At 44.7% G+C, this 25,709-nt stretch overlaps 1 protein-coding gene across 3 annotated transcripts in view; it reads left to right on the forward strand.

Moving 5' to 3' along the window:
* The window catches only part of PELP1 (proline, glutamate and leucine rich protein 1), an 81,516-nt gene extending 56,263 nt beyond the window's left edge, over positions 1-25,253 (forward strand). For all 3 annotated transcript variants that reach the window (XM_033923503.1, XM_033923502.1, XM_033923504.1), the window contains 15 exons: positions 383-488; positions 1,227-1,376; positions 2,644-2,715; positions 3,055-3,114; positions 3,552-3,702; positions 3,823-3,952; positions 5,111-5,198; positions 5,911-5,999; positions 11,619-11,735; positions 12,419-12,569; positions 18,939-19,095; positions 20,665-20,720; positions 22,347-22,553; positions 22,898-24,595; positions 24,785-25,253. In XM_033923503.1, coding sequence (XP_033779394.1) covers positions 1,248-1,376; positions 2,644-2,715; positions 3,055-3,114; positions 3,552-3,702; positions 3,823-3,952; positions 5,111-5,198; positions 5,911-5,999; positions 11,619-11,735; positions 12,419-12,569; positions 18,939-19,095; positions 20,665-20,720; positions 22,347-22,553; positions 22,898-24,595; positions 24,785-24,874 — 3,195 coding nt within the window. In that variant the 5' untranslated portion in view covers positions 383-488; positions 1,227-1,247 and the 3' untranslated portion in view covers positions 24,875-25,253. The remainder of the gene's footprint in view (positions 1-382; positions 489-1,226; positions 1,377-2,643; positions 2,716-3,054; positions 3,115-3,551; positions 3,703-3,822; positions 3,953-5,110; positions 5,199-5,910; positions 6,000-11,618; positions 11,736-12,418; positions 12,570-18,938; positions 19,096-20,664; positions 20,721-22,346; positions 22,554-22,897; positions 24,596-24,784) is intronic.
* Positions 25,254-25,709: the final 456 nt, after the last annotated feature.

A 25,709-nucleotide genomic window follows, 5' to 3' on the forward strand; every position in this document is an offset into this window, starting at 1 on the left:
TACTGGGGGGGGGGTGAGGTGAAGGGTAAGTTATACCCACTAGGGGGCACTTCCCCAGGAAGTGGAGCCTGGAGACCAGAGCCTAGCCATAGGGACGACCACTCCCCAGCTTGCCTCCTTCGCCTCCTATCCTTAGGAGTCCTTGTCAGTCACTGTAGCAGTATATGTGTGAGTATATTATAGATACATTAGAAACACAAGATCAGACTGTGCTACTGCGCTTTCTGAATACATAAAGTGGTAATGTGCTTACATTGTGTTCTTGTGAATTTATTGAGTTTTTATTTATGTATTTAAAAAACTTATAGTCCACCTAAAAGCTACAGCTTTTTCCAGGGAGGCAATATAGACCTTTTTCTAAATAAATAAATTCTGTTTTCAGGTTTGAAGGATTGTGTCTTCTTTCGCTGCTTGCGGCGGAAAGTCCAACGGATCATTTTCAGCAGCACTGTGTGTCCTGGCTTCGGAGTGTCCAGCATATTATACAAGTAAGATCTCACCAGAGCATCTCAGTGTTGGGGGGGGGGGGAAATGTCTCTGAAACAGGATGGATGGTATAAGGATGTTAGATACCTTAAACTAAACTAAAACTTAGTTTTATATACCAGGTCATCAACCAATTTGGAGCTCGACTCGGTTAACATTAAGAATAGAGTAATACAAAATTAATTTCCATAACGTTTGGTGAACAAGACTGTCTTTAGAGCCTTCCTGAAAGATAAGCTTCTTAGCGAGAGTGGCAAGTTATTCCAAAGCTCGGTTAGTTTGTAGGAAAAAGAATGGCTAAGTTTTTTTATGCTAGATATAATTTTCCCCTTAAGGGAAGGAAAGGAAAGTTTTAATCTCTGAGAGCTCCTAGCCAGATGAGATTTGCACACATTACAGTCCTAAGGGACAAGAGTGATACAGAGGCCAAATAAGATCTTGAATGCAATACAAATGCATTTAAATTGACTTCTGAAATGGACTGGAAGCCAATGTAATTCTCTAAGGAGAGGGGACACATGGTTATACCTTCCTCAAACATACTGACTTTGGGGGAAGGTAGAGGAGGACAGGGCAAGGTACCTCTCTTACTGAGACAGCTTAACTGAATGGACAAATTTTAAAATTTTGGAACGGTATTTTTCTGTTTTGCAGTAGCAGGTATCCTGCTCAGTGCCTGTACCCCTCTTCCTTTCACTTTGCCTCAGTAATGGTCTGATCTATCTCCCTCTGCATCTCAGTCTCAAGACCTACCACCAACGATGGAGCTGGCTGTGCTTGTCCTGCATGACCTCCTGAAATATTCCTCATTGCTTCCTGCTCTGTCCCGAGAAATCTCAATGAATCTCATTCCAGGACTTCTCACCTCTCTGCTAGACCTCAAGCCTGAGGTGAGACTTCTACGCTCCTGGGAGGGAGTTGTTTTAAGGATGATAACAGTGGCTTCAGAATGCGGTGTAAGGCTGGAGTGTTTGTATATACATTACTCTTAGAGGACTCCTGCACAACTGTGCAGCAGAGATTTGCATGGAATTCCCCACCCCTGCAGAACATGCAGAATTCTGTACTTGCTGTGCTGAATTCTGCAAAGCTGTGGTTCTCCCCTCCCCCAGAGAGATCATGTGACAGGAGGAGGCTGCTTTTAACTCCTAACTAACTCACTTGTAAAGTACTCATGTCTATTTTGGCAATCCCTCTGTAATTCTCTACCCCCCAATTGTCCTGTTTGTCTGTCGGATTAGATTGTAAGCTCTGTCAAACAGAGTTTATCTCATGACATGGTTAATGTAACGTGAACTAACCACTGCACATTGAGTCACTTCCTCCTCCCACTCTGCTGACTTAGACCCGATGTGGATATAAATAGATATATGGCCAACTACTCAGCCAGCAGCAGTCAGCAATTTTTAAGGCACTACCTGCCACAGCCTGGACCTAATTGAGCATCGGCTGCCAGAAATACCCAGACTGCTACCCGGTTAAAGCTCAGACAGTCTCTTGCTGCTGTAACTATCCGGAGAATTACCTAGTTAGCAGACTGAAAATCGCTGCTAACCCCGTTACTCCAGGCTCTACCCCATACCACTGTGGCACTAACCGTATAGAGCTGTAGCAGTCTGCCTGAATGTTCATTGTCACTATTTGGTTATGTGCTATGACCAGGTCAGCAGGAGATATTGGGGTAGGAGCTTCCTCTACTTCAGTGGTTCTCAACCCTGTCCTGGGGACCCCCCCAGCCAGTCAGGTTTTCAAGATATCCTTAATGAATATGCATGAGAGATTTGCATACCTGTCACTTCTATTATATGCAAATCTCTCTCATGCATATTCATTAGGGATATATTGAAAACCCGACTGACTGGGGGGTCCCCAGTACAGAGTTGAGAACCACTGCTCTACTTGGTTATCTCCCGCTGAATATCGGTCTCTTTTTTTTTTTTTTCTTTTACCAAAATATTTCATGAATTTATGTGCAGTTCTATTAAATGGTTTTTAGGTTGAGCTTTAGAAGCTATTTCTCCCCCTTCTTTCTGGGGCCGTAACCATCCAGTGGCCCTTAGAATGCTTAATAGATTGTCAGTTGCACTCAAATAAGCAAGTGTGCCTGAAGCCTTCACCCGCCTATATAATAATCTTACTCCCCCTCTCCTTGGGCAGTGCCAGGCTCCAGCTTTGGAAGGAATGAAGGCATGTATGACCTTTTATCCCCGAGCCTGTGGCTCTTTGCGGGTAAGTTCGGCAAAAACCTTTTACTTATTAAAATTAAATGCTCCCTGTGATTTTTCTCACTGCACCGTAACCCTGCTCTACAGCAGTCTCCTACTTTAGTTCTGAGACGCCAATACAGAGTTTCACTACCGTTTGCTTGATGTGCCCCACTCCTGCCCTGCTGCATCCTCTGATATTCTTCTGAGTGCCCATGTGTCTATGCCAAAATGCTTCGGGTCTGACCCTGTTCCCTAGTAGTAAGGTCGTCTTGTCCTCTTCCTCATGTTCATACATTGTGAACGTAGTATATAAATCTTATTTTGTCTCTGTTTCTCTCTCTCCTACCCTCCCTAACCACAGGGGAAGTTAGCCTCCTTTTTTATGAATCGACTGGAAACAGAAAGCCCCCAGATACAGCAGGTGAGAGGATTTACCTCTAGGGATGTTGCTGGGCTGGGAATATATGGAGTAGTTCTGATTTTCTCTGCTGTGGGACTGGGCAAGATATGTGTAGCTCTCGGTAATGTTAACGTGTACTTAAACACTGGAATTTGTTGTCGGAGAATGTGATGAAATCAGCAGGATTTAAAAAAGGTTTGGATAATTTCCTAAAAAAGAAGCTCATAGGCCATTATTGGGATGGCTTGGGGAAATCCATTGCTTATTCCTAGGATAAGCAGCATAACATCTGTTTTTCTGCTTGGAATCTATCTAGGTACTTGGGACCGGGATGGCCACTGTTGGAAACAGGAGACTGGGTTTGATGGACCTTTGGTCTGTCCCAGTATGGCAATTCTTATGTTCTTACTATATACGGTTGATGTTATTTGACAGCCTCTCTCTTCCTCTGGTTTTAGCTGGCATGTGAGTGCTACACCCTCCTTCCTTCTCTGGGCTCGGGATTTGCACAGGGGGTGAAACACACGGAGTGCTGGGAACATCAGTTACAGTGTCTCCTGGCAACATTGCATGCCACAGTAGGTCAGCTTTATGAGGGAGCAGAGACAGGTAGGTGAGCACAGCCTCTTGCTTAGCCTTGGTAGATCAGCAGAGAGAGAGATTTCTGCCTCCTCTTCAGGGGCCACAGAAAGGAAATCATAGCATTGTCTTGTACTCGTTCTTTTTCAGAACTACTTCATTATGAGGGTGCTGGGGTGGAGCTGCTGCCTCCAGTAGCAGATGATGGGGAGGCCCTTCATGTGCTGCGTCTAAAGCATCGATTCTCTGGCATCTGCAAATGCCTCTGTCTGCTTCTCAGGTACTGACTCAAATAAATCGACACCTTATCGTCAAAGATGGGGCCATGCATCCTCAGATCTCTTTACCTACAAAGGTGACAAATGTGATTCTTGAAGGATAGGGGCAGGCACTGAGAGTAGTTGGAGGAAGAAAAACATTCAGACAGTTTATTCCAGGTGACCATTGTTGGGGCAAAGGGTTTGATAGACCATTGGTCTGACCCAACATGACATTTCTTATCAGTTGAAGGAGAGAAGCTGTGAAGGTGAATATACGAGTGGGGGAATCTTGAAAACTGTGCATCCCTCTGCCTGCTGAACCTCCTTTTTCCTTGTTTTAATTAAATTTTCCATAGCGTTCTTCCCACTATTCCAGACTAGTAGATAGTTATGTTCATCAACTAGCCGGTGAAAAAATAAGTGTGCTGGGGTGTGAAACAGACATTCTAGCTAAAGATGCAGCAAGACCCTGAAACCTGCAACAAGTATGAGGTTGGCTGCAGAAACCCTGGCAGAACATCTTTAAACTCACTAGAGACTTTCCCATTCTATGGGAAAAAGAAATCAACTGATTTTCCCATCAAAATTCAAAGTGGTGACCAACGGACTTTCCTGCCTCATTCACCTCAAGCCCCAGCCAATTGGGTTTGAGGACCTGCTATATAAAGACAATTTGCAGACCTCACAGCATACCCTGAAGAAAGCCACAGCATGATGGCTGAAACGTCAGGTCTACCTGGCAAGACACAGTGAGATCCGGAAACCTGCAACCTGAAGGGTTTTTTTTGGGCTAGCAGGATGGGCTATTGGTCCTATCTGCGTTCTCATCAGGATACCATGATGAAAAAAATAAAATAATAAGAAAGAAGCCTATAGAGTAAAGTGGTTGCTAGACTCTTGTTTTCCTGGTTTTACTCTGCTTGTTCTGGTTTTACTCTGCTTGTTCTATCTCCACTTGCTGGTCGATGGGCATAACTATCCACTGGTCTGGTATAGTGTGAAGGACTAGTATGTCAGGTAAGACATAATTTGTTCTTCCTTAACATCCTCACCAGACCAGTCTAGAACTTGTAGAGTGTCTGTCAACCAGCTGATACTACCTACAAGTTCTGGTTTGGTCTGTTAAGTTAAAGGAAAGAAAAATTAGTGAGACTTGATTTCTCCATTTCCTCTCTCAGCTCCAGCTTTTCAGTGCCTGTGACTGTTCCTGTTCAGGATGTCCTAGATGCCATTTGCAGAGTTTTGAGCATCAGCAGCAAAAATATTGTAAGTGTAAAGTGACTCCAGAGGATATTAGAGGGGGATAGTGGAATAAATAGATGCAGCGCTCCGGTCATACAAGGATGAAACTTCTGTTTTGTGTTTCAACAAATTTTTATTGATCTAAATTGAATAATACAAAATAGTTCAAACACTGTCCAAATCACTGTAGCTTCACATTAACATGCCTCCTTCTAGGTATTCTGTATTCAGTTTTCACTTTATATGACAAAATCCTGATGAATTTCTCCAAATTTACTCCCTTTCTCTTGGTATACTCTGTAACTCTTCTGGAAATGTCCAGATAACCTCTTATGTAATCCGCCTTGAACTGCAAGGTAATGACAGAATAAAAGTCACTAATGTAATGTATACACTATGGTAGAATATTCCCTGTTAACCATTCTCTTCTTTCCCACTCTTCCCCCTCCCCCACACCAAAACCTACATCTTTTTTCATTTGCATCATTATATCTCCCCCTTGTGTTCATCTGTAAGTTTTCCAATTTCCTTACTACTTTCATTCTTAATATCCAGTCTTTCTTGGCTGGGACAGTTTTACCTTGATTAACATACTCTTTGAGAACAGTCTTGTTGGTATGAATGTCTGGACGGATGCAGCAGGCATTCTTGGTGGAGAAACACATTTTACTGAATTGATTTTGCATGGTGGGATGGGCAGTGGTCTCTGTACTAATCTTGCTTTTTGCCTGAGCAGAGCTGGCTGGGGGACGGGCCCCTGAAGACGCTGCTGCTACCATCTGTCCATGCAGAGGTACTGGATCTGCTGGCTGCGCTCATTTTGGCGTAAGTGGTGGTTCTTTACTTTTGATATGGAAATCTCAGCAGGCATGGAAGGGGGCTATTTGTTTTCTCAGCTTAAATAGTAAAGAGACATTGATTTGATACACCACTTTTCTGTGATACAACCAAAGTAGTGTTCATATAGTAACACATAGTACATGACAGCAGATAAAGACCTGTACGGTCCATCCAGTCTGCCTAACATTCAAACTCATTATGGTTAAATTGTATTTTCTTTAATATTTCTGGGCAATAGACCATAGAAGTCCACTCTGTATTTTCTTTAGGTTCCCCCTGCTGGAGTTGCCATCGAAGCACACTCCAGCCTATCCTAACCATCCTGTCACTGGAGTTTCTATCAAAGCTCTCCCCAACTCATCCTAAATCAGATCACCATATACGGGGCACCCAGTACCATAAGAACATAAGCCGTGCCTCTGCTGGGTCATACCTGAGGTCCATCATGCCCAGCAGTCCGCTCATGCGACGGCCCATCAGGTCCAGGACCTGTATACTAGCCCTCTATCCATACCCTTCTATCCCCTTTTCCTTCAGAAAATTGTCCAATCCCTTCTTGAACCAATCTGAAGTTTGTTTTATACCATTCATTTTCTAATTAGAGATTGTCTGTGTTCATCCCACACTTTTTTGAATTTTCAATCTCCACCACCTCCCTCAGGAGGGCAATTCCAGGCATCCACCACCCTCCTCTCTGTGAAAAAGAATTTCCTAACATTATTCCTTTCTCTGTCCCTAGTGAGCTTGTAGTCTAAATTTACGTACCTAGGGCAATGATGGGTTAAATGACTGGCCTAGAGTCACAAGGAGTTCTTAGCCCACTGTACTATCCATTAGGCTATTCCTACACTCCTAGGGAGGAGTGTGACCCTCCTCTCCCCAGATTGACAACATGGAGCATGTGCAGGAAATATGGGGGAAGGGAGCAGCACAGGTCATTAGACTGAGACCCCAATATTCTAAAGTTGCCATTAAAATCCTGCAAGTTGTCGTAGTGCCGGTAAATTTTCCATTTTCTAAATGACGAGCTAGTCTCCAAAAGCTTTGCATGCAAATGAGGTCAGTGGAAATAACATCTGGTCAGTCGGAGAAAGTGACTGACACATGTGCAAAATAGCTCATGGAAAAGAGACATAAATGTGCACATGCATCAGGAAAAGCTACGTTGTAGGCATTGAAATCATAGGCATACCTTATTGTAATGCATTGTAGGCGCACATCATAAGTGCCATGGGTGGGGGGGAGGAGAGAACTACCAGCAAACCATGCAAATGTGGGGTTTTTTTTAAACTTCATGCAATCGACAGCCGGTATATGGTTTTAACAAACATGCCTAAGACATGCTTTTAACATGCATGTATAGCAAGATATATATAAAATTATGAGCATGTGTCTCACTTCTTTTTTTTTTTAAACTTCCACCTCTCATGCAATCGGCAGCTCCAGACCTGCCGGTATATGCTTTTAACACACGCGATTCAATGCTACCAGCATCTCCAAACCTGCCAGTAATTTTGCAGCATTAAAGGTCAGCGCTTCATTTTGTGCATCATCCAGCAATGTCTAGGCATTGCCTGGAGTGCTCATTTTAAGATTAATGAGCTGCTTGTACTGCTTGTACTTGCCTGAACCGTGGCGAGCTGGGGCTGAGACCCGAACACAGCGGTAGGCTGGGGCTGAACAGTTGTGTTGCCGCCGTCATCGTCCGCCGCCGTTGCCTATCTGCAAGCCACAACCAAGATCTTTCTGAAGCTCACTGGGAGTCACCTGCCTAGGAAGCGCTGGCTTCAGCGAATTGCCTGAGACAGGAAATGGCCGATCCCTTGGTCCGGGGAAGCTCCGCCTCACCCCCAATATCCGGCTTCAGCACCCCGTGGTCGGTGCAGTGCTTTTCGCCACCTCCGCCTATCTCCTGCGCACCTGACTTCTGGGACGAAGGTTTCATCAACGCTTGCCCGAAAAGCAGGGCAGGGATCCCCTGTCAGCCCCAGCTCCAGCGGCGCCAGCACACACCGACTATCAACTCCGGGCGGCTTTCCCGCAGAGGAGAAAATCCTGCAATCACCGTGAGCCTCATCTGGGGCAGCCTCCTCGGAGCGGCTGGGGCACGGGCAGTGTACCCAATACATGGATAGGAGACCATCGCAGGGGAGGAGACATAGGCATCCTGGGACTGTCAGCCAAGTCTCTTCCCTGAAGAAGCCCTTTTTCTGGGAACGTCATCACTCCTCCTAAACTTTCTTGCTCCACTTTATCAATGACGCTGAAACTGTGGATTGAAGACAAAGTTTTATTTTTATTTTTCTTTCCAGCTTATGATTTATCTTTAATCTTATCTATTGTTTTGCCTTTTGTCTTTGTTTTGTTCTATTTCTATCATTTAAATTTCTCCAGAATTCTACTGTTCAACGGTTCTCCCTTCTGCATCTATTCCTTTCTCTCCTCTCTTCTACCTTCCAAAGTATTTAGATCAATGCTGTCTTGTTAAAATGTTTATTTTTATTTTTCCTCTATCTCTACTTTCACTTCTCTATTACCCTCCAGGTACTTTAGTTAGATTGTGAGCCTTCGGAACAGTAAGGGAATTTTTCAAGTACTTTTCTTATTTTTAATCCTAATGTATATTTTCTGTAAACCGCTTAGAACCTAACGGATGTAGCGGTATATAAGAAATAAATTACATTACATTTCCCTACTATTCTCGGAGGCTATTTGGGGCACGGAAAAGACTGTGCAAATCCATTTTGTGCATCGCACAATGCTTGTATGCTAAACCGGTTAGAACTGGTTTAGCAATGAGCATTAAAGGCACGGTAAGTTTAGAACATCGGGGCCCGACTGCCTTGAGCTAGATTAGGAAAAGAGAATGATCAGAGGCAGGGTTGTGGAGAGGAAAACTGTGATGGAATTCAAAAAAGCTTGGAATAAACACAGAGGATCTCTAATTAGAAAACAAATGATATAAATTAAAGAACTAAGGCCAATATTGGACATACTTGTACGGTTTGTGTCCCATATATAGTGATTCAGTGTAGGATGGGCTGGGGAGGGCATCAATGGGAACTCCACTAATTTGGAACATGAGGACGTTACTGTAGATATCCTGCAAACAACAGGATGGTTGAATAGGCTGGAGTAAGCTTAGATAGCAACTTCAGCAGTTGGAACCAAGGACGATATCAGGCGGACTTTAGTCTATGGCCCAGAAATATCAAAAAAGAGACAAGTTAATTTAATCATTTAATGAGAATAGCTAATGGACAGACTGGATGTCATTTACTATGTTACTATGTAGAGGCAGGCAGGCAGGCAAACTGCCTACCAAAGTCAACTGCCTAGGGCAGTGCTTTTCAACCTTCTGGAATCATACTCAGCCATTCAGGTTTTCAGGATTACCACAATGAATATGCATGAAGAATATTTGCAAACAGTGGACAAATATATATCAGTAGTGTTTAAGCCCGTAACATTAACAGGTGCTAGAATAGATGTGTAGACTTTTAGCACAGTGGGGCGCTGAGGCCTTTCTTGCTGTCTGTCTCTTTCTTTCTCTCTCCCTGCCCCCCTGTCTTTCTTTCTGTTTTTCTCTCTCCCTGGACCCCTGTATTTCTGTCTGTCTATCTCTCTCCCTGCCCCCCCTCCCCATCTTTCTGTGTGTCTGTCTCTCTCCCTGGCTGTCTGTCTTTCTTTCTTTCTGTCTCTTCTCCCTTCCTTTAACCTCCCCCCTGTCAGTTCCTTCAGCAGTACTGCTCCCAGCGATCATCTTTGCCGCTTCTCTTTAACTCTCCGGTTTCCTGCATCTGTTTGCAGAACGTCTCAGACTGCTGCTGCTCGAGCTCTTTTCATGACCCGGTTAAGCGTGTAGATCTTCGCCAGCTGCCACTGCTTCAGCTCCTGCTGTGCCAATTTCTGTTTGGCCTTCTCCTGCCGACTCGGTTAAGAGGTGTTCTGGCAGCGGCAGTGAAGTCAGAATGCAGGAAGTCAGCCGGCGTCAGATATCGGGGCAGAAAATCAGCTGAGGCAGGCACGGCACCATGGCGATTGAAGTACGCATGCGCGCTAAGGGTATTATTATAGCGGATGACCTATTCATTGTGGTAATTTTGAAAACCTGAATGTCTAGGTATGCCCTACCAGATTTTAAAGTTCCCCGAAACCCAAGCTGAAGTGAAGCTTGTTAACACACCCTGAAAGTAAGTTGTTTTAAAGGCATACCGCAAGGTAATGGCAGAATAGAAATCTCTAAAGTAATGTACTGTAATACCATTGTATTCTGCCTTCCCTCCTCTCTTAGCTCATCAAAATCAGCCCCTGATTGCAAGGCATTGGATGGGGGTGTGTGGGTACAAGGCCTAGAAGTATGGAGGCAGCATATGGCATGGTGTACAGTTCTCTCTTGTCAGTACCCTTCTCTACTGCCAACTCCCAACTCTGTCCCATCTACCATGCTGTGCTGTATGCCTGGAACAATCTGCCTGACTTCGTGCATCAGGCTCCCTCCCTGGCAATATTCAAATCCAGGTTGAAGGCCCACTTTTTTGAAGCTGTGTTTAAGTCCTAACCCTACCAACATGTAAAGCACCCAATATCTGTGTCATTCTCTCTATAGTCCCGTACCCTATCCACCTCATCAGTCCCCTTGTAAATTCCTTCCTGTGTGTCTGGGGACTAGTTTGGGGACTAGCACCTAAGTATCTGCTATCTTACTTCATATTCTACAGCCCTATAAGACAAACCAGAAACTGCTATCTTTTTGCATACCCAAGCATTACTAATTGTAAATACAAAACCTTTCTGGATAGAACTTTCGCGTACCAAGCAAACAAACAACAACATTGGCTAGACAACTACATCAACAAAGCTAGACTGACCTACAACGCTTTTAGAAAACTCATAAAAACTGCCTTATTCGACAGATATATCACCTAAACAGAATGTTCACCGAGCTGTTAGATGAAGAAATTTTTTCTCTTTTCTCATTCCAAATATGTCCCCTCTAAATCCTAACCAAATCGCATTTTGTAATTCGAGACCTGTCTTCTAATATGTCCCCACTGAAAATCCTTAACGAACTGTATACTGTAATTTTTGCTGTATATTGTAATTTTTACTGTATATTGTAATTACGCTGTATATTGAAATTTTCGCTGTATTTTTCTGTAATTCACAACCTTTTCCTAACAGACCCTCTCGGAATTTCACTGTATATTGTAATTGTCGCTGTATTTTTTTTTTTGTAATTCACGACTTTTTCCTAACAGGTCCTCTCAGAAATTTCCTAGGAAACTGTATATTTTATATATTCGCTTAGCAAACTGTACAGCTTACATTTCCGCTTTCTCAAAGTTTATGTACTCTATATTTCCTCTGACTATCTGCATATTGTAACTCGCTGAAATGTCCAGCTCTCTTGAATGTAAACTGCCTAGAAGTCGCAATATTGTGGCAGTATAAAAGAATAAAGTTATTATTATTATTAATTAGATTGTAAGCACGGACCATCTCTTAAGTATTTAATGTACAGCGCTATGTGCATCTGGTAGTGCTATAGAAATAATAAATAATAGTAGTAGTCTGCACAGAATGATTAGTTTCCTTTCACAGGTGTGGCAGTAGACTGGTGCGCTTCGCTGGCTTGTTCTGTAGGCTGTTTGCACAGGTTTTGACGCTGTGGAGTGGAAAAAGAGATGACATCATACCCGGCCAGGAAAAGCCTTACAGGTTAGTGGGGAAAGGGACTGAAAAGCAGGGGAGAGACTGTCGATGAAAATGCAGTGCGATTTTGGCATTCGCTGCATACAGAGCAGGGCATAGCTCTGTGATATCAGCCAGGATGGCCTGCTCAATGAGAATCCTCTCACTTTCCAAAGCACTGGGTATAACATATTCAAATTCATTATTTAAATATCTATATAAACCATTTAAAATCGGCTTTAGCGGTGACACTTAGCGGAGAAAACGGGGGCAGTGAATGGCTGACGGGGATGTCCTTGAGAAAGCCATGTTATCTGCGAAACATGTTGGACACATTTCCCCTTGCCAACAGACAAAACTTATGAGATAAGTTCAAAGCTTTACTAATTAGAATATGCTTGGGAAAGGTTTATATTTCATTGAGTTGTCTGAGAAATTAAATTTGAAAACCAAGTGAAGGCTAATGAAGAGGTGGGTGTGTAATATCTTAGAGTAATGGAAACATTTGAGCACTAAGTGTCACTGCTGAAGCCAATTTAAAATGGTTTATATAGATAAATAATTAATTTGAATGTGTTATCATACCCAGTGCTTTGCAAAGTGAGAGGATTGTTGATTATAAAGCTGGGAAAAGTGTCGACTGCTGAATCTGCTCAACAAGAAGGCATCATTTGATATGTAATTACCCTAATGGTATTCCCTTCCTCCAGTGCTGTGCGAACAAAAGTTTACCAGGTGTTGGAGATGTGGATCAAGGTGTGCGGAGCTTCGTCTGGAGTTCTTCAGGGACCTGGTCACCACTGCGATGTGCTTCTGGCTCACCTCACCAGTGATATAAGTCCTCCCTCAGACACCATCAAGGTTAGGAAGGCCTCTCATTCTTGCTCTGCTAACAAATCACCAGAAGGTGGCGCTGGAAGAGCAGTACTTTATGCATTTGCCAAAGGCTGCTTCAGCATTTCAGGAGAATCGCTAACACACAGAGTAGGGTCTGAACGGGGATCCCACAGGGATCCCCCCTAGATCAACGGGACTCCCATGGGGACCCCTCCCAGGCCCATGGGGACCCCTCCAAGGTCAACGGGACTCCCACAGGGATGGGAATGGGGTTCCTATCCCGACTCGAGGCCTACCTAATTTCCGGTCTGGCGCCACACTGAGCTCCTGACGAATCAGCAGCAACAGTCTCTGTCACATAGGCATGGAGCTCAGCACAGGCACACATTGATTCAGCTGCAGCACAACAGGCCAATCACAAACGACCTTAGAGTTCTAAGGTTGTTTGTGATTGGCCCATTGTGCTGCAGCTGAACCAATGTGTGTCTGTGCTGAGCTTACTGCCTACGTGATGAGTTCCAGAGGAGGGAGAACTGGCGGCTGAGTTGCTGCTTCTGGGGAGTTGCGGCGCTTCACTTTTCATTGCCTTTTCGTGCATGTCTAAGGCATTGCTTTGTGCAGCCGCCCGAGCAAGGAGCGGGATGGCTCTCTGGCTCCCAGCTGCATTCTGCCCTATCCCCACTTGAGCTGGCCAGAGTTGTGCGGGATAAGTGTGGGCACTGGGTCTGGAGAAGGGAAGGACCTCAGGGGGGCAGGCCAGGCCAGAACCATGCACACCCTCCACAGCTCCCCGCTGCCATGGTGAAGGTGGCTGCAGCTCCTGGGTACTGGGGTGGTTGGCTGGGAGAGCTGGCTGGAGCTGCTGGGGTCAGGTTAGTAGGGGTGGGGGAGGGGAGAAAGGCTTGGTGGGTGCTGGGACTTGGCATGCATGTGACAGGTGGGGGAGGAAAGAGAGGAGAGTCATTTGGCCCACAGATTAGGCAGGGGTGGGCTTGGGATTGAGAGAGTCAGCTAGGGGAAAGGGAGAGGGAAGTGACAGGCAGGCCAGGGTGAGAAGAATAAAGAGTGAGAGCTAGCATGAAGGGAGAGAGTGAGGTGACAGGGAGAGGAAGGGGGGGCACAAGATAGCAGAGACAAGTAAGCAGGCAGTATGGCTAATATGAGAACTAGCAAAAAGGACAGGTGACGACCATCATGAGGGGTAGGGAGAATGAGGCAATGGTGACATGGAGCATGGGTTGACAGGTGGCTAGAGAATAAGGTGCAGATGGGCCAGCTAAGGTGATAGCTTTCCACCTTGGGCAGAGAGAGAGGGGTAGGGAGAGTGAAGTGGCAGGCTGAATGGGGAGAAGGGGAAGGGAGAGAGTCTGGTGACATGAACAGGCATAAGAGGTACAGAGATGATGCTGACAGCCAGGCAGGCCTGCCAGGATCAGGGGTAGGGAGAGTGTGGTGATGGTGACAAGGAAGTAAGTGGGCCAGTGTGAGTGGTAGGGAGTTTGTGTTCTATATGTATGAAAAAGACTGTTTTCTTTAGCGTTGGCTGTACAGGATCGATCTGTATTAATCTGGCTTCAGTTTAACATTGGGTATATTGATGTTCTAATGCTCACTGCAGTGTTCATGATGCTCCCTTTTTCTAGGTGCACCCTTGCTGTGTGACTCATGGATTATTACTAAAAATATTTTTTTATAGAGAGGAGGAGGGTATTAAAAAAAAAAAAAGGAGAGGGATGTTAAAAAATGATTGTATTTTATTGTTGGTTTAAATAAACTAACGGCCTCTTTTACAAAGCCGCACTAATGGCCCCGAAGCCCATAGAGATTTAAAGGGCTTCGGGGCCGTTGCCACACGGCAGCTTTGTAAAAGAGGCAGTAAGACTTAAAAAAAGAAAATTCAAAACTTTCTGAAGTAATTGCTGCTTTTTATGGAGACAGGTAACTTTTAAGGGGGTACAGAGGGGATTCCTTGCGGGGATGGAGGGGATTTTGGCGGGGACGCAACTCTAACACGGAGCCAAAATCCCAGAGAAATAAGCAATATAACACAAACCCACGAAATGAATGATGCACCATCATAAATTTACAGGAACCAAATAGTGCAGGTCCAAAATTTTAAATCCACTCTGGCATCACTGTCCCAAAATCCACAAATAGTGTCTTTAATCAAAATGTTCACAATGTGTCAAAATGCAAAAAGTAAAATTAATAATGACACTGCTTACATAAATCAACTTGGCCAAATTTGGATTGGATGTATTTAAATTTGATATACTGCTGTTTAAGAATATAAGAATTTGCCATACTAGGACAAGACCGAAGGTATATGAAGCCCAGCATCCTGTTTCCAACAGTGGACAACCCAGGCCCCAAGTCCCTGTTTACTTTGGTATGTACTTCTGGCTATAACTTGACTGTCGCCCAGAATAGCAGAATTTGTTCCTACTACACATGGGAAATCAACAAGTAGTACAGTGAATGCTGACACTGTCCAGGTCGCACTGATTTCAACTAGCACTGCAATGCATTTTCAAATTCATCCAGAACCAGCTTGATAACTGCTTCATGGATCTGGTACCTCCACACCTCAGATAGGTTTAAATATTTGAACCTGCACTAGTCAGCCTATATACATTTCTGATGGCCCACCATCTTGTTATATAGATCTTCAAAGTTTTTGCATTTATATTCATTTCAGGAGTCAGACTTCGGACTGGCACACTGTCTTCTTTGCTTGGAGTGCAGATGTTAATTTATGAGCTAGGTACCAGAGAATGACACTATGATAGTTTGTCCCCACCTTGCCCTGGGAAGATAATTGGATCTTTCAGACATGGGCATAGAGGAGAACCAACACAGTGTAGTGGATGAACAGGAAAATAAGTACCTATTTTAAATGTTGGAAATGCTCATTGATGTCAGCAATGATGGATTCATCTGTTGCAATAGTAAAATACTTGTGCAACTGGGCACTTGATGGAAGGACGTTGCAGGTGGTAGGAATCTGATCAAAAGACAAGTCTTTTGTCACTAGAGAATGATATGGGGACACAGTTTGTCTCTGTGGCCATGGACCCTATCCCCTTCACTACCCTGTCCCTGCAGGCTCTGTCCCCACCCCACAGTTAACCATAGGTACGTGTCCTTGTGTCATTCTCTACTGCTAAATCCCACTCATAACAAACCTGGCTTGCTATAGAGGTTTCTTCAGTTCTCATCCCTTAAGTGTCCATTCTTTGTTAACCCCTCCAGACCGATACAGCCGTCACTGATGGGTAATAGCTCACCATGACCAGCAGGTGGAGACTGAGACCAAACTTTTGGTTATAGTACTTAATAGCTGTCCCTCTCTCTATCTAACAGTCTTCTCTCAGTCTCCAAGCAAGGTAGTAGGTGAGCTGTACCAATCTCCCCTTGTTAGAGCTGTTGGAATTTATTTAGGGCTTCTTCTCCCCGTTCTGGTGCCGGACTGAGCTTGGCAGGGCCTTGTTTGGGAGGTCCGTCCAACCTCGGGGGGGGGGGGGTGTCGTCACACTCGACGGGTCTTGTGTTAAGTCCCTCCCCCTTTCCTCTACCTCCCCAAAATTTTGTAGAAATACCTCAGCTGTAAGCCTTGCCACCGATAACAAGCAAAGCGTATAGCTTTGAGAGCCAGTGGAGTCTGTTCTGTTAAAAAAAAAAAAAAATCCTTAGGTAGTGCCGGTCTGAAGGGAGCCTTCCCTTATCTATTATTGTTTTGGGTTTTTTTACTAACTGGCACTTTGTTTTCTAGCTAGATCGCGTATTGCGCAATGATCACTTTCACCGGGAGAAAGTGCTCATTGTGCAACAGACATGAGGCACTCGCGGTCGGCATATGCAATCACTGTGCAGGCTGATACAATGGGGAAACCTGGTCGCATCGGGTGCTGTCACCCAGGCTTCCCCTTCGCGAGTGCCTTGCTTGCCAGCAGCTGACAGTGGGGAAGCCTAGGCTTTCCCCGCCGCCCACGCAGTGATTTCCCCAGGTGCCGATGGTCGGGTAAAAAGGATTCCCTTACCGTCTATGTTGCTGGGGATTCCCTTACCACTGCTGCCGGCTTGCCTGCTTTAGCAGCTAGGACAGTTCAGGCTTCCCAGACACTGCAGGCCTCGGAGAGGTCGTTTTCTGCGGGAACCTCTCCATTTTTGGCGGGAAGCACCTCCATTTTGTCTGCAGCTTCAGGTGACCTTCCCCCTGTTTTGGAAAGACAGTTCCTGCAGTCGCTGTCCAAGAACCTGTCCAAGAGCTGGTTGGCTCCATCTCAGCGCCTGGAGTACCTTGGGGAAGGTCTTCCTGCCGGAGGCCCGCATTGTCATGTTGTAGTTGCATATTCGCCTTCTGATAGCTTCCCAATGTCCTCAGGCTCGAGGTTTTCTCCAGGTTCTGGAGTAGATGGTAGCTTTCCTGGATGTGGTTCGGTGGGCTCGAGCTCACATGCGCCCACTTCAGCATGCTCCCCTTCAGTGATGGTCACTCCAGGTGCACATTCTGGACTCTCCCGTTCCTCTTCAGGGGTTGATTCGTCGCAGTCTCCGTTGGTGGCTACAGTCTTCCAATCTAGTGCAGGGAGTGAGTCTGGATCAGCCACACTGGACAATTCTTATTATGGACACCAGTCTCTTCGGTTGGAGAGCTCAGTATCTCGGTCGCTCGACTCAGGGCAGTTGGTCTCCGGAGGAGGCATCTTGATCGATCGGTGTTCTAGAGACCAGACTGAGCCATCCAACTGTCGTTGCAAGTGTTCCAGGCCTTGTTGATGGGCAAGTCAGTTCTGGTGCTTTCATACAATGCCATGGCGGTGGCCTATGTCAGTCATCAGGGGGGGCACCAAGAGTCATCTGGTGGTGCAGGAGGCGGCTCTGCTCATGGCCTTGGCAGAGACTCATCATCTGGACATTTCTGCTTTCCACATAGCAGGGGTGGAGATTGTCCAGGCGGACTTCCTCAGTCGGCATGTGCTAGATCCCTGAGAATGGTGTCTCGGTCCCACAGCCTTCGGATTGATTGGCCTGGTCTTCTCTCCGGGTTCTGCTTGCAGCGTTGTCCACTTTTCGCGGGTTGCTGCAGGGTTGGCGCTTGATATCTCAGCCGGACTTCATTCGCTTTTTGAGGGCTGCCAAATTGCTTTGTCCTCTGGTGCGTCCGTCAGTTCTGTCTTGGGATCTCAATCTAGTCCTGTCTGTGGTTGTGCGTCCTCCTTTTGAGCCCTTGGGTTTCTGCTCGTTGAAGGACCTTATTCTTAAAGCGGTCCTTTTGGTGGCTATTACTTCTGCAAGACGTGTTTCTGAGCTGCAATCTTTCTCTGGTAGACCTCCCTTCCTGGAGTTTTCTAGGGAGAGTGTTGTGTTGCGGCATGTTCCTTCTTTTCTGCCGAAGGTGGTTTCGCCTTTTCATGTCAGTCAGTAGTCCCCCTGGTGTTGGAAAGTCAGGAGGGCTCTTTGGAGCAGAAGCTGTTACGCAAGTTGGATGTCTGTCAGGTCCTTCTCTCTTATGTTCAGCAGACTCTCTTTGTCCTCTTGGTGGGTCCTCATAAGGGGGATGGCGCTTCCAAGGCTGCCATTGCGTGTTGAATTAAGGAGACTATTGCTTCCGCTTACCTTCTTCAGAAGAAGTCTGTTCCGGATTTTCTCAAGGCTCATTCCACTCGGGGTCAGGCAGCTTCTTGTGCTGAGTCTTCTCTTGTGGATATCTGTAAAGTTGTGGTTTGGTCGTCTCTGCATTCCTTTCTTTGCCATTACCGTGTGGACGTTCAGGTGCATTGGGATGTGGTGTTCAGTGAGCGTGTTCTGGTATTGGCTCTATGGGGGTCCCACTCGTGATGGTTCTGCTTTGGTACGTCCCATCATTGAAGGCTGTACCAGTCTGGAGAGGTTGACAAAGGAGGCGAAATTAGGTTATTACCTGCTAATTTTATTTCTTTTAGACTCTCTAAACCGGTACAGCACCTCACCCCGTCTGTTGTCGTTTGTTCTGGCGGGTTTTCCGTGTGAAGATTTTCCTTTTTCTGCGGGTTCTAGTATTTTTCTAGGGCTGTGGAGATCAAAGAACAGCGGCTATAGCTCAGCTGGCGAGCTGTGGGGACATTTTGCTGCAGAGACCTGTCCTATGCATTTTCCAACGGCATTCCTGTATATTAGTTGTTACTGTTTATGATTAGCTTTTCTTAGTTCTGCTTGGCTATTCAGCAGACTGTTAGATAGAGGGAGGAACATCTATTAAGTACTATAACCAAAAGTTTGGTCTCAGCCTCCATCTGCTTGTCATGGTGAGCTTTTACCCATCAGTGAAGGCTGTACTGGTCTGGAGAGTCTAAAATAAAGAAAACTAGCAGGTAAGAACCTAATTTCTTCTTTCTTTGTCTGCCCTCTCAGCTAAGGGTAGGACGTTTGGGTGCTGAAATCTCGTTGAATAATGGGAAGCCAGGAAGCAAGAAACAGAAGATGGATTTGGGAGATGGCTCTCAGCTGCAGAGCCACCGCAAACAAGATGTTAATGCAAACAGTGATACGTGCATTATGGCTCTTAGAGGTACTGGAGGGCTGCAGAGCAAACTCTAGCTCATGGGTAGTATTCCTTGGAGTTTAGTAGCTGTTTCAAGACTCAAATGGCCACAACTGATTTACTGACTTAAACACAGCATCTTAAGAGGAAGTTGGGCACTTAAGATAAGTTAAATTGAAATACACAAATTATTTCCCTATCCGTGTGGATTCTGCAATCCAAGTTGTACCACTGACGATGAAGGAAGAAATAGTTTGCTCATGGTCAGTTGACCAAGCGGGATTTGAGCCCTGGCTTTCCCGATTCCCAGCCCTCTAACCTCTGAGCTACTTCTCATTCCACTTAAGACACATAAGATGAAATTTTGTAACAGGGTGCCATGTTTCTGTGGCTAGTAACCATATTCTGTAAGAAAACTTGTGAGCAGAAGTGTTCTTATAGAATACTAGCATAAACCCACATCAAATCATTTCCCTGCCATCATTAAATTGTTTATTGTTTATAATCTTTTGTAAACTACATAAAACTTATGGTTATGCGGTTAAGTACGATGTTATGTTATGAGTCGCAGCTAGATTTTGGCGCACATGTTTACAACAGCTTTATTGCTTATATACCGTTTCTATTTGAAGCGGTTTACATTCAAGCACTCTTATTTCTCCCTATCTGTCCCGATGAGGGTCATAATCCAACTATGGTACCTAGGGCAACAGTGTTAAGTGACTTGCCCAGGGTCACATGGAGTGGCAGGATTGAAGTCGCAACCTTAGGGTGCTGAGGCAGGGGGTTTAACCACTAGGTCACTCCTAGGTAATTAGGCACACTATTTATTACATGTGATATATTGCAGTTTACATAGACTGAATTAAAAATCAAAGAAGAGAGCAAGAGAAGGAAAAGATGAGAGGCTTTTTTTTTTTTTTGGGGGGGGGAGAGAAAAGAAATATTTAGGTAGTGGAGGAGCCTAAGATCTCAGATAAAAGGTGGGTTTGGGGATGTTTTTTGAATACTGCGAGGGTAGGCTCATCCTTAAATGTAGAAGGGAGTAAGTTTCAGAGCTGGGGTCCCTGAAAACACTCTTGGAAAAAGGTCAAATGAAGTGCAGAGGGAGAGAAAAGGGCAACAAGGTTGCTATGAGCAGAGTCGACAGAAATGGTTCATAGGGCATGAGAAGTTTGTTGAGGTAAAGGGGAGGGGGGCATGGATGGCAGTATTTTATAAATGTATGTATACAAATGGTGCTTAAATTTAGATGGCATGTTATATTGGATGAGGGGATAATTCTTGTTCTTAGTAAGAAATGAATCCTGAGACTCTGACTGTAAAAAAGGGGTGGTGTAGGGTGCTTTTGGGGAAATTACTGTGAGGAGGACAGATTTTTTTGAGGGAGGGAGGAATGGAAAAGTTGTAGCTTTGGGGTGGTGGGGAGTCCTGAGCTGTAGTGGTTGTAGGGGAGGAAAGCAGAATCCAGAACAGCTGTAAGGTGAGTAAAAGGTTTTGCAGAACAGCTTGTAATGGGGGTGGGGGGAGAGATTGTTACTGAGGGGCAACTTTTGATTTTGTGTTATCTTTCCCCCTTCTTGCATCCATTTCCAGTGTTAAGCCGGGCAATCCTGCTGTGTGGGACTTTAATAAAAGAAGATACACATAGGGTGAGTTCTGCCAAGAGAAGGTCCCAGACCTCAGCTGAACATGAGTTGCATGCCACTGTGCACTGAAGGATAGAACAGAATGATAGGGAAATGATTAAAGGGAGCAGCATGTGAGGGGAACAGGTGCTGACGGAGCAGTGTGTAAGGCTGACTATATAGTTTCAAGTTTAATAAAAATTTGATTTGATCACAAAATCGTAATTCAATGCGATTTACAAATAATGATAATATTGGGGTAAAAAAGAAAAACACATTAATTAAACCAGACGGTTAAAATAACTTTAGACCAACCAACTACATAAGGTAAAAAATAATAAATAAAGGGTTAAATACAATTTTTAAACAAATAAAAAGGGCGAGGTGATGAAACAGTAGGATGGGGAAAAGGATACCTGCTCAATTTTCACCTATCAGCATTACTAGTACTCTAACACACATCCTGAATATATAAAATTTGCATAACTCAGTTAAAAGCGTCCTTAAAAAAACAGCTTTTCAGGAGACTTTTAAACTTACTAAGTAATTTTTCTTCCCTTATATTGATTGGGAGCGAATTCCAGATGGGGGATGGGGATCTCCTTTCCTACAAAGAAAAATGGGGAGACCCAATGATCCACAGTGAAAACAATCCACCAGTGAAAACAAAAACTGTGGATCTATTAATCTATTTTTGTCCCTGTATAAATGCCTTTTGGAAAACAATTTGGCCCCAAATTAATATATTATTAGAAAATCATGTTGGACTTACATATGACACAATTTTATTTGGAACAGCAATGAGAACACAGAGTCCAATATCAGCAAACAATAATAAACTTTTATTGATATTAACAGGGGTCGCCATACAACAAATTACTCAAAACTGGAAAGATCATACAAAATTAAATTTCACTTTTTGGTGGAATTCTATTTGCCATATATATAAGATGGAAAAAGCAATAGCGTTACAACATGGTTTTATTAAAAAATTTAATAAAATCTGGGGACCATTGGCTCTTTTTTCTAAAGATCAGATATCATAGCACAAGGATAGATCATATAATAGGGGTTAGGGTGGGTACAATATTATAATAACAGATGATTTATAATTTATTGCAAAAGGGGTCTTTATATATGTTTGTATTAAAATATATATTGATGGATATTCAAGTGTATATTGAAAATTATATGTATTATATATTTATCACTTGATGTAAGAAATTTAAAATGAATAAAGAACTTTAAAAAAAAAAAAAAACTGTGGATACAGATGTTCTGAAGATAATTTATTAAACACTGACATATAAAACCATGAAAATTCAATTAAAAAAGTACAATGATAAAAAATACAGTGATAAAAATCTGTGATGTTCTTTGCTCAATAGGCTGTTTTCAGTTCAATTCTTTATATGTGAGTTTGCAAACCATTGGACCCCTGAGGAAACCGTGTTTGCCGAAACACGGACCATGTAGGGTCCAGTTGGATTTTTATCACCGTATTTTTTATCATTGTACTTTTTTAATTGAATTTTCATGGTTTTATATGTCAGTGTTTAATAAATTATCTCCATAACATCTGTATCCACAGTTTTGTTTTTGGATCTCCTTTCCTAGACACTGATTCCATTTCATACTCTCCTCCCTCAGAGGCTCCATGAGCTTGTCATGCCATTGCTGATACGCTTACAGCAGAGTGCTCTTCCAACGACTAGTCCGTATACCAGCTCTGAGTGCAGGAAGGAGCTGTATCGCTTGCTGCTTTGTCTCCTGCTCACTCCTCACCCACGATGGCCACCTCCCCTTCACTGTGCCGTCTGCATCTTCAGCCAAGGTCAGAAGGAGAACAACATGAAGGTAAATAAAGAGAGAAAAAAATAGTCCTCTGGAAATTATTCTCATCAATAATAGGAATAATGTCTAGTCATTAGTCAATATGAGGCATCAGATGTAACCATGCAGCGTTGATGTTGAAGACAATGTTGACACCCCATCAACATTTGTGGTTAAGAAATGAAGTTGTCCCCCCCCCCCCCGCTTCCCCGCAGCCACGTTATGGTCTTTAGCATTGATAGAAACAGCACCCCTCTTTCTTTTTCCCTGATCTTTGTGTCATCAGAGAGAGCACCTTCTTCCTCTTCCTAGATTCTTGAAACATGGTAACCCACTAATGATGTCTTCTATTCTGTTTCCTGTGATAGGTTTCTTCTTTTTGTGCTGAGGCTTTGGTGATCTGTAATTGTATTGTCCACCCGCGAGTTCCATCTCTTCAGCTCCCAGTCACGAGCTCTGCTACCAATACTGCTGCAACAGACCTTCTGAAATCCTCTGTGCTGGGAGCAGACATGCCATCCACTTTCCGACACAGCCCAGCTCCCACTTCTCTGCGTTCCCAGACCAACCACTTGACCATTCCCTTGCAGGGATTAGCATCGGGGCAACCTCTGGCATCACGCCTGCAGTCTTCCATGGTATCCAACCTGACGTTGCCTTCTGTTCCACCTTGCACCGTTGGCGTTGAGAACCATCAGTTAGATGAACATATGGAGGTGGAGTCACGAGTTCATAGCATGCCCTCACCCAGTGAGGAAACCTTTGGTGGAAAGACTCATCGTCCTGTCTTCATCCATTATGAGAAGGAAGAGGCGTCAGATGTGGAAATCTCTTTGGACAGTGACTCTGACGATAGCGTGGTGATCGTCCCAGAGGGACTGCTACCAAAACAGACCCTATCTCCACCCACCAAGGTGGTTGAGGAGGCCGAAGAGTCATCCAAAGAGCACGCTATCACTGTCACTGTTGCCACCACAGTAAATGCAACAATTTCTGTTCCAGCTTCACCTGCATCATCTAACCAAATCCTTGCTCCTACTGCAGCTCTTCCGCCTCCCCCGCCACCCTTACCTCCACCACCCCCACCACCTCTGCAGCTTGTGGCAGAAACTCCAGCCTCGGCAGTTGAAGAGGATCTCACTGTGATCAACCTCAACAGCAGTGAGGAGGAAGAGGAGGAGGAGGAGGAGGAAGAGGACTTTGCTGAAGATGAATACTTTGATGATGAGGAAGACTTTGAAGAGGAGGAATATGATGGTGAGATGATGGATGAGGAGGAGGAAGAAGATGAAGAAGGTGAAGGGCAGTTAAGTCTAGATGCAATCGATATGGATGAGGAGGAAGACTTAGATGACCTTGAGGAAGACTTAGAATGTGAAGATGAAGTGATGACGGAGGAAGAAGAGGAAGAGGAGGAGGATGAGGAAGACATAATGCCGTGCATAGAAGAGGAGCCAGAGGAAGAACTGCGTGTTGGCTTTGTGGAAAAGGAGGCACTAGAGACTGAGGGGGAGCCGGCAGCACAAGCTGATTCTGAAGCAAGGGAAGAGAAGTCAGGAGCTGGAGAGCAGATAGATGAATCTCCCCCTAGATTGTCTCCAGTGCGAGAGGGCACACAGGAGGCAAAGGAAGAGGAAGAGGTGGCTACAGAAGCAGACACAGACTTACTTATGACAGTTGAAAGTGATAGTGCAGAGAGGGAAGAGGAAGAGGAGGAGGAAGTGAAGGAGACCCCACTCCTTGTACAGGAGACACAGACACCCCAGTTACCAGAGGAGACAAGTCCCCCTCCCCCACCGCCGCCGCCGCCACCACCGCCACCTTCCTCACCCCCTCCTCCACCTCCTCCCCCTCCTCCACCCCTTCCTCCACCTCTTCCCCCTCCCCTTCCGACAGAATCTGAGGAATGTGAAAAAATCCAAATGGAAGAAAGGTCCGACCAGGAAGTCGAAACATCTCCAGCACAGACATCTACCGAAGAACGGATAGGGGAGCTTGTGACTGAGAAGGATATAAAACCAGACAAGGAGGAGGAGACCCCACAGAGCACTGAGAAAAAAGCTGAGGTAAGATCTTCCACATTCTCCCCCACCCTGTACCAGTCTGTTCTAGAGGAGGAACAGACATTTTTAATGCTTTCCTTTTATTGATAACTGTAAATTGTATTTATATTGTGGTATATTTCTGTATTGTTTATCTGGTACACAGCATGTTATGCATACTTCAGGCTTACTTCTTATGCTTTTCTCTTGCAGGCTGAGATTGACGACACGGCAGCCATGCTTGCTGACTTCATAGATTGTCCTCCTGATGAAGACAAAACATCCCCTGATATCAGCTCATAGACTGCCCTTGACAGAACTGGTGGGGGTCGGGGGGGGAGGAGTGGCTGCTGAGATCTAGGCCTCCTCCTACACTGCTGCTGACATCTGTGATGCCAATAAGACCAGGGCTGGCTCTTGAGCATGAGAAATGTGGTGGAGGTCTGCCTTAGAACCAAAGCAGACTCTTACAGCTCACAACTTGCTAAATCCAAGACTGAGCAGAAACCATGGTACAGCTCTGAAAGAAACGGAGGAAAAACACTTGTAGAGTTTCTGTGACTGGACCCAGAACTCTTTGAAGACACTTGGCAGTGAAACTTTTTTTTTTTTTCTTTTCTTGGCCTAAATTTACTTGCCGTGTTAGAGAAAAATAAAAAATAAAAATAAACTTTGACAGTTACTAACGTCTGATATTGAATTTAAACGAAGAATGGCGGGATCGTGATGCTTATTCTTTCTCACCCTGGTACATGGCGGCCTCTAACCAGCTTTGTGGCACGAGTGGCTGCAGAGATCACAGTAGGTTAGCTGCTTCCCTCACCTCTGATGGCCAGTTCAAGGCAGTCTAAACTGTTGTTTGCACACACGCCTCCAACTGCAGCAGGAACTGAGGGTGTTTCTAGCAGCCATTCCGGGGAGGGAGGATGGTCTGTAGCTACTCACATATTTCTCAGTGTGATGTTATAATGGCATGCCTCATCCTTATAAGCGCAGAATCTTAATATTACTGTTTTCATCCTGCTGCAAGGAGCTGTAGCCATGTGTGACAAGTTGCCCCTTCTATAAGGGAGGGAGACACATTCCTGCAAACAAACAAACAAAAACAAACCCTCAGTCTAATTATAATATCGCCAGG

The sequence above is a fragment of the Geotrypetes seraphini genome, chromosome 16, assembly GCF_902459505.1.
Source record: "Geotrypetes seraphini chromosome 16, aGeoSer1.1, whole genome shotgun sequence".
Classification (NCBI taxonomy): Eukaryota; Metazoa; Chordata; class Amphibia; order Gymnophiona; family Dermophiidae; genus Geotrypetes; species Geotrypetes seraphini.